The sequence below is a fragment of the Molossus molossus genome, unplaced genomic scaffold (assembly GCF_014108415.1).
Source record: "Molossus molossus isolate mMolMol1 unplaced genomic scaffold, mMolMol1.p scaffold_m16_p_8, whole genome shotgun sequence".
Taxonomy (NCBI): domain Eukaryota; kingdom Metazoa; phylum Chordata; class Mammalia; order Chiroptera; family Molossidae; genus Molossus; species Molossus molossus.
The window spans coordinates 65,192,108-65,201,364 of NW_023425402.1; the positions used below are offsets into that span (position 1 = coordinate 65,192,108).

Below are 9,257 nucleotides of genomic sequence, written 5' to 3' on the forward strand. Positions count from 1 at the left end.
TCCAAAACAACTTATCTGTGATACATTCACAAGCTAACTCTAAATGTGACTTGTATAAATCATGTCTTTTCCCTCCTCAAGAAGACAATCTAACCAAATCTTTACCACAGCCAGCAGTAGTAGCTCCTTGAAATTTCAGACATAACTGGAGGTTTTGTTATTAAGTCCAAACGTAGAACCCAACCTCCGATTTACATCAAAGTGCTATGAAGATTCCAAATCGTGGTTAGAAAGCAATTACTGGAAAGCAGTGTCCTTGTGCAAGGAAAGGAATGGAAGGTCTGAAACTGACCAGAGCACAGGTCCCTAAGAACCTCAGTCCTCTCGGTTTCACCAGGAGGCCACACTGAGGAGGCTCTAAGTAACAGGCGATGGAGAGATGGACGAGGAAAGGGCAGAGGCAACTGCACTCCTCGAAGGGTGCGAGCAAAAGAGAAGCGGACTCTAGAAAAGCCGCTCCACAGAGACATTCGAGCCGAGGATACACACACAGAGTCAGCTCCTCAGTACCGAAGAGAGCAGCCTTTGCCATGGAAGTGGTGCACCAAGCAAGCAAAGGCAGAAAGGGACAATCTCTGCGCCCCCCACCCCAACCTCTCGCCCAGGCTGAAGGGGTCGGCAGGGACTGCTTCTCCGAACATCAACAAAGGCCCCTTCAATCCCAGGGCGAAACTCGAACAACAAAGGCCCGCAGACAGCGAGGACGGGGCCGGGGGCGGGACGGATGAAAGCAAGGGAGGCAAAGGAATCAGACCAGAGGGGGCGGAGGCCCGTCGGAGTGGGAAACAGAAGCGCAGAGGCGGGGGGCGCGGTAATCCCCAGTGCACAATAAGAAGAGGAGGAAGAAGGGGACCTGGCCTCCAATCCCCCCTTACCCTCTCCCTGCGGCAGAAAGGGCTCCCACTCTCGCCGTCGGCATCTCCTCAGCCTCTGGGACCGCGCAGCCCGAGTTCGGGGAAGGAAAGGGGAGGGGGATTTTCCGCCCAGACCACAACTCCCTTCCCCCAGCCGGGGGCCGCCGACAACAGCCGCCACAACGGCAGCCGCACAAAGGCGCTTCCTCGTACTCCCCGCTCCCGCCGGGCGGCGGCTCCAACGGCGCCAAGGCAGGGACCACCACCGCTCGGCCACCAGGCGCTCGCTCGCCCTCTTCCCCTTCTAACTGGGGGAAAGGGGGAGGGGACCCCCAGGCGCCCTCACCTGGCACAGCTGCTGACAGTATTCCGTGGCCGCTTCCACGGCCGGCACCCGGCTCTCCCGCAGTTGTCGCTCCAGCTCCTGGAGCCGCTCGCCCAGGCGCTGCAGCTCCGCGACGCAACCGCCTCCGCCGCGACTCAACCTCTCCTGCTCGGCCTCTTCGTCCGCCATCTTCACACCCCGCTCCGTCGCGTACGCACCTGGGTCACGTGATAACACAATGCCACGTTCGGAGGGGTCACGTGCCGAGCGCGCTCGCACGCCGCCGAGCACGTACAAAGGGCCCGGTGGGGAGGATGGCGGGGCGGGGAGGAAGGCGCGAGGGAGCTGGGGGGAGGGGAAGGGAAGGGGAAAGGAGGAGGGCGGGGTTGGGGCGGTGCGGAAAACCGCGGTCTACTTTCCCCTGGCGGGAAGTGGGCAGCAGCGGCCGAAAGGGGCGGGCCGGTTCAGGCCTGTTCTCGGTCACGTGGGCGCCCCGACCGAAGGAAAATCCTGGGGAGGGGCTGCCCTCCAGAGCGTCCCTATCCCGGCTTGGCTTTTCCCGGAGTCTTCTACGGACGTACACCCCAGTTCCCCAAGAGGACGGGTGTGGAAGAGCTCCGGGTGGGCTGGGGCAATGGCTGCATTGGCGGTTTGCCTATAGGCAGGCCAGAGGCAGGGAAAGAGAGGAGATAAGACCTACCCGTGGACCACAAGCGTGAGAGCCAAAGCGTGACTATGAACTGTCAAAATTGTCTGACTTCTCACCAGGCTCGGGAGGAGGCGTCTAGTGCCCCAGGTACCAGCTCTCGCTCCACTCTCCTCTTCAGCCCCAAGAACACCTCTCCCCTGGAAACACAATCTCTAGAAGGTGGAGGCAACAAAGAAAGATAGCAATTGGACCAGAACGAACAGAATGGAGTTTAAATTCTCATCGGGAGAACGGAGCAAACTCGTAAAAAACATAGCTTGAAAGATTTCAGACTATAAAATTGTGTACACTACAACAAGATAATTTTTAAACCACCAAAGTATTTCTAGAATAAGTGATAGCCAACTAATGTTTCACTGTGATTTAAGATTCTTTCTCCTACACACTACACAGATCAACATCACTGAAAACACACTATATATGAAAGTACTTAAAAAGAAAGTGGGTCAAGAAAAAAATAGCAATAAGGACTCCATTAAAAATCACAATGGAGAAGGAGAAATTGATGCTAAACTAAAACAATATGTTTATCAAGAATTATAAATTCAACAGCATTTTTTTCCTGGTGCTGCAAATAGAGATAGCATTCTGAACCATATTTTATTTACAATCTGGAAAGAATGAATACTTGGAACTTGAACAAAACAGTAGAAGAGGTACTACATAAATTCAAGTGGCTAACCCTAAGTTCAGAATAAAAAATATTTTGTTAGTAGCACAAAATAAGAGGCTTATCTTTCTTGCAACTGAATGGTCTGCAGAAATTAAGAAACGAGTCTTTTCATTGTCATATTCCAAGTAGAGTATGTTTTTCTAGTACAAGCATTTTTAAAAATCCTATTGTGTGTAGCATCCTCTTTAAGCGATTTCTAGTATTATTATAAAGTGTTCTAGATAGTATGTTGTCCAGGATGAATGTTTTGTAATGCATCAGTGATGGTGATGTTTTTGAAGTGCCATTATATAATGTAAGTGGGCACAATTGAACTCTTTATGGAAAACAGTATCAGCTAAAATATTCGTATAATGTGTGCTGATACATATTAAGACAGGTTCTTCACATATGTACTCATGGAAGAAGCTGGGGAGTACATTCAAAGGCTAAGGCACAAGTATATAAAAGTATCACCGAGAATTGAAAAAGCAACAATTAAGGCAGCTAATGGATTTTACTATTTGCAGCTCACTTCCCCAAGTTAAATATTTTAAATATCCAAATCAGGTTTCTACAATTTATGTTATCTTAGGATACCAGTGAAAATATAAAAAGTAAGAAATATGGGATTAACCAAATGTACCAGTAAATCTGAGGACAGATAAGCTATCAAAGATTAGCAAAATACATTTTCACTTCAAGTATAATGACTTATACCACACCTAATTTATAGAAAGAGAAAAAAGAAATAAAAGTAATTCAAATATCAATTTTTAAAAATTGCCTGAGAATATAGGTCATTCCCACCTCCTGCCCATAGTATTTCTAAAACCAGGGAGTTTGGGTTAGCAAATTGATTCTGAATACTAGTACTGTCTTGCAAATATCACTCCGCAAGAACGACTAAGTCCTTCATTTTTATTTGGTGTCTTTAAGACCTGTCTTCCAGTTCCTTCTTTCCTCTGTTTCATAATGTAGAAATGTAAGGACTAAAAGTGAGTTGTGTAATTATTTAATTATTATTTGTTGAGTACTTATGTGCAGGCATTACTTGGTGGGAAAATCAAAGGTGAGCAAAAACTGTCTGTCTCTTCCTTAAGGAAATACACAGTTTTGTGGAATAGTGACCTGCAATGGCAATACATACAATATAAGTGTTGTATCATGAAAATGCATGTAGATTTAACCCAGAACATCAAAGTGGTCTGAGGTGCTAACTAGAACATTCACCGAATCTCTATAGAAGTGCAGGTTTTTAATTAAATAAGAAGGGTGGATATACTATCCCCTGACAAGTCGACCTAGTCTTGGAGATCTCAGAAATATTCTTATTCATAGAAAAAGTGTATCAACAAGTGCACGTGATTTATTGTACCTAAGCCCCAAGCTGTCACTTACTACTAATCATTATATATGTACTTACTGAGACGTTCCTGGGGGAATTCGGAGGCCCATTCCGTCGAGAAAACAAGAATAAACTCCAGGGCCAAGAGACTCCGCGTCTCTGGGGAACTCTGTGCGGCTAGTGCCGGTGCCCATTTTGGACAACGTACGATTGTTACAGACCTACTATAACAATATGGACCTTCACAGAGACTTGATTTCAGAGTAAATCTGGGAATGAAAAACAGACTTCTACTCCACCCCTGCGATCAGTAAAGCTGGGAAGACCCAGAGGGGACAAATGTGTCTGCTTGCAGGCCGCGCGTGCCTCCTTGCTTCACGATTTCCCTAGACTGCACAGACCGGTACCGCGCCGTTGCACACTTTCCCCTTAGAATTCTTGAAATAGCATGGCCTAGGGGCAGGAAGGTAGCTGGTTGGTGCCTGCTGATAGAGCCAGGGGATCGCACCAGTGATGCAGCCAGAGCGGCGTTTGCAGATGACTGATTGCTCAGGACTAAGGCCCTGCAGGTCCTTCCGACCCCGGGCCCAGAGAAACCCCGCAACCCGGCCGGGGGCCCGGTCCCTGCACGCGGGGAGACAGTGTGAGGCCAGGAGGTGGCGGAGCGCGCGCCGCCCTCGAGCTGCTGTTAATCTTTCCCCGGCTCTCTCCCTAGGTGGGCCCTGGCGACCGAGAAGGTCCGTAGGACTGTGGCCGGGCTAAAGGTTTCTCCGCTCTACTCCGCTAACCCTGTCTGCAGATTCCTACTTGCCCGAGGCCTGACTGGGCTCCCCGGGCCGCGGCCCGGCGCTCGCTCGCCCAGCAGCTGCATGGGTGCTCGAATTGTTGGTCTTCGGCCGCGGGCGTTGAGCAGCCTCAGCCCCCGCATTTGCAGCCGCGGCTTTTCCACCCAGAGCTGCCAATCAAACCCGCAGAACGGCTGTGGCTCCTGGCCCGGGTGCAGCGGCCCCCCAGGGGTCTCCAGGCCGAGAGATACCGGAGCCTCTCCAGGGCGCAGTGGGGCGCGGGGCCTCTGAAATCGACCCGGCGGGGATGCTCGAGCCTGTCCGGAGGAGGCCGGGTCGCAGGTACTGCTGCCTGGGCTCACAGATTCAATCTGCTCACTTCCAAAGGGCTGGGCGTCCGGCCCCAGACAGGCCGCCTCCTAGATCCCAGAAGTAAGGGCTGGAGTCTGTCTGGGGCTCGGTCCAGTAGAAAGTCCTCCCGGAGTCTGGGAAGCAGTGCTGTGCTCACAGACTAAAGGAGGGAGCACGGGTTAAAACTCTAGTGATACCGGCTTAAAAACATCACGCTTTCCCAATGAACGCATTCTCCTTGAGAGGAACAGTGAAGCGGAGTCAAATAAAATGTTGAGAACACGAGACAGGTGCTATGCTACAGACTTGAAATGATTCCAAAGGCACCGGAAGCATTGGACTCACGTTTAAGAGGATTAATTTTAGTCCTTAAATTCTTCGCAGAAAGATGATAGCATATACATTTAAATGAACAGATAATTGAATGAGGAGGGATATTTGTATTGCCTATTTGGATATTTTATTTTCTTTCCATATGAGGAAAAGCCAGTGCGAATGAGAAAGAGTAATAATATTTTTAAATTATTTTTTAATCATCAGGAAGGATATGTTTAGAGAGAGAGAGAGAGAGAGAGAGAGAGAGAGAGAGAGAGGACTTGCCTCCCAAACTTGCCCGGACCAGGGATCAAACCAGCAATCTGGGTATGTGCTTTGACTGGAATCAAACCATCAGCCTTTTGGTATACAGGACAAAGCTCCAACTGAACCACCCAGCCAGGGCAAGAGTAATAACATTTTAAAGAAAATGCTTTTAAGAGAGTCTCAATCACTCAAATGTATAAATTAACCAATGTGAAAATAATTGAGAAATGAAAAAAAAATCTTGTAAGCATAAATGTGGAAAATACTGTCTCTGTAGAAAATCTGTGAGTTGGTTCATCAGAAAATATTACTTTTGTGGCATATGGATTTCAAAAAATAGAACTGTCAAAGTGTGATGAATTTGGAAATGCACTGGTCTTTCTTTACACTTTAGGACATCAACTTAGGAGTTTTGCTGATTTCAGTGATTTATACAGGCATATTCTTCAATATAACAATAATAATAATGATGATGATAATAATTCAATTAATATCAATTTGAGTATTTAATATTATATTCATATACTGGAGCAGGACCTATCCCAACAAGCACTTACCCTCTATTATACCTTTACAGAAATGTTCTTACTCACTATTCCTCTCCCTCTTTAGTTCAGTCTTATCCTCTTTAGTTCCTCTCTAACCAGAGCTCCTCTGTCAAGCTTTCCTTTGTTTGATTGGAGTGAAGTCTGGATACAACATCTATCACCAGAGTAGATTTTACTGATTTGTTCTGCTTTTCCTTAGCTGCCCCTGCCTTTCCATACAGAAGTAATCACTCTTTAAAACTCTGGTATCTTTGGTTTACCACTTACTGTATTTTGATTTGGAATCTGTTATCATGTCTTTTATCGTGTTCTATAGATAAGCCTCAGTCACAATCCAATAAGCCCTTTGAGGGTAGAGACTGTCTTATATCCAGCCTCCCTTCTCTAATACCCTTTCGAACACTGCAAGGTAATGATAGGTAGTCAGCAAATGTCCATTGAACTAAATTCAATTCAGTTTACATTTGGCAGTCATAGATATATATTCATACCTATCCTCATTATCTGAAATATCCTAGACCACACAGGGAGATCAAATGCTCTCCAAACTTTTGGAGCTTATTTACAACTGTCTTTTAAATATTTCAAGGATCTATGTTTTATTAATAAAATCTTCTGTAATAAGAAGTGCTAATAGTATAATTGAAAAGAGACAAGAGATACGCTGAGTTGTTTCACTATAATGGATGAACTGTAAAACTATGGTCTCTAGCTTTCTTTTCACATACATAATCTGTGCTTTAGGTCTAATTTAACTTTGTGGTTGCTTTTAAGTTTTGTCACAATATTGATTTAAAATTTTTTTCCTTTATTGATTTTTAGAGAGAGAGGAAGTGAGAGAAAGAGAGAGATAGAAACATCGATGAGAGAACATTGATTGGCTGCTTCCTGCATGCCCCCCACTGGGGATTTGGCCCACAATCTGGACATGTGCCTTGACCAGGAATTGAACCGGCAACCTCTTAGTGCATGGGTCGATGCTCAACCACAGAGCAACACCAGCCGGGCACAATATTGATTTTAAAAATTATCTTCTCAAAAGATTCTAAATCTCCAAGCCAATTATTTTCTTAACATGATTGAATTGTTTATCAATTTCTTCACCACGAGTTTACCCACTAATGTATACTGCACAGCTTAATATGTGACCTACTACCTTCATAAAAATCTAAGGAGAAAATAAATGTAAGAAGATTATCTCTGACTCCAGGTAGGACTTATTCTTCAGGATCTCACTTGTCTTAGAGGAGAACCTCTTAAACTTGAGGTCACTTAGACAATTTGACAGAAAAGCAGAATCTCAGGCTGCACCTCTCGAAAGTCTGATTCACTAGACTGGGTTCTGGAAAACTGCATTTCCAACCATCACTTCAGGATGCATCAGATCATACTGCTCTAGACCTGTAATTGCCTAATTCTGCCTTTCATTCCTTTCCTCCAACTCAATGCCCTGGCGCCGTTTTTGTGACAAATGCCTGAACTCTCTCCTTCTTGCTTCATCCACCATTGGGCACAGACCACTTTTATAAAAAGTTATAGCCAGCTCTTCATAATTTGTTCTAATCATCCTAATTATTCAAAGCTTTTGTTTTGTGAATCATTTAGTAGGTGGGTTCTCAACAGATGTGCATTTTTTAACCGCTTGCTCATGCCTTCTCTAGGGATGCTCCTTGTTAAGCAGAAGAACTTGATTGCTTCTTAACAGCTCTATCAGAAAGTGTGTGCAGAAATAAGAGGAAGAGACTTCAAAACATTTTTTGCATTTATCTGCCTTTAAAAAATTCATTTTTATATGTGTAGGGTAAGTGCAGAGGAAAGAAAGACCTAATTTAAAATTTGATCTCTGAATTCCATGGTTCCAACTGTTCCTCTAATTGTTAATGGGTTCCATTAATTTTAAAATTATAAACATAATTCATGTCTGGGTAAAATTTTCAAGAAGTGAGGAAAGACGTGAAATAAAAAATAAAAATCCTCTATTGTTAACCTCTAGTCCCAACCTGTCACTAGACTCAGTAACAGTTTATTTATTCTTAAGAAATTTTTCTTCTGTATGTACAGGCATTTGTGTGTACATCACCACTCCAGCTTCTCAAGCAAATTAACTCATACCACTCATCTAGGCAGCTTTCCACTTTGCTTTTTATCCTTAATAATTTTTAAAAGTTGCAGATGATGGATTGCTCAGGACTAAGCATATCAGCATTATTTCTAATAAACACATGGTATTCCACAGTTTAAATGAGGTAAATTAATTAATTATTTAACTGATGAACAATTAGTTTACTTCCTTTTTCTTCCACTATAAAAATGCTGCAGTGACCTTCCTTGTTCATATTTAAGATAATTTAAGTATGTAAATATCCATGGGGTAAATCTCTCAATGAGGAATTGTTAAATCAAAGCAATATGTAAGTTTAATTGTTGCCAAACTCTTTCCAAAATGTTAGACCATGTTATAATCCCATCAACAGTGTAGTAGGAGCCTGTTTTTCAGAAATTCTTGGCAGTACTGTGTTTTGCCAAGTGCACGGTTTAATCTTTTAAAACAATTTTATAGTTTAAAAAATATTTAATTTTGATAAGCATTTCTTAAATTTGGGGTCAACTTGAACATCTTTTGACTTCTTGATTGCTATTAATTGACATAATCAATTGAAATAAAACATTACTTTAATCAAATGTAACTCTGTGTAACATTAATGTGAAATTTCATTATATACTGTGCTTGAGATTGTTTATTAACTTAGATGTCAAAATATACCCTTAAAGGGATAGTAACTTATTCTCTTAAGTCAATAGAGGATATTCATATTAAAAATAAATAAATAAAGCCTGACGGATATGGCGTAATTGGTTGAATATCATCCCATGCACCAAGAGGTCACCTGTTTGATTACCGGTCAAGGCACATGCTTGCGTTGCGTTTGATCCCCAATAGGAGGCGTGCAGGAGGCATCCGATCAATGTTTTTCTCTCATTGATGTTTCCATCTCTCTCTCCCTCTCCCTTCCTCTGTCTCTAAAAATCAATAAAAACATATTTAAAAATAAAAATAATAGAGCAATATTAAGATGGAGCTAATGGCACTGGTTGGGCATTG

The 9,257-nt window shown here is 43.8% G+C and overlaps 1 protein-coding gene across 1 annotated transcript in view; it reads right to left on the bottom strand.

Moving 5' to 3' along the window:
* Positions 1 to 1,405, bottom strand: part of ZNF292 (zinc finger protein 292) — an 81,536-nt gene extending 80,131 nt beyond the window's left edge. Inside the window, exon 1 of the mRNA XM_036248032.1 lies at positions 1,201 to 1,405. Within this exon, the coding sequence (XP_036103925.1) occupies positions 1,201 to 1,368 (168 nt within the window). The 5' untranslated portion in view covers positions 1,369 to 1,405. The remainder of the gene's footprint in view (positions 1 to 1,200) is intronic.
* Positions 1,406 to 9,257: the final 7,852 nt, after the last annotated feature.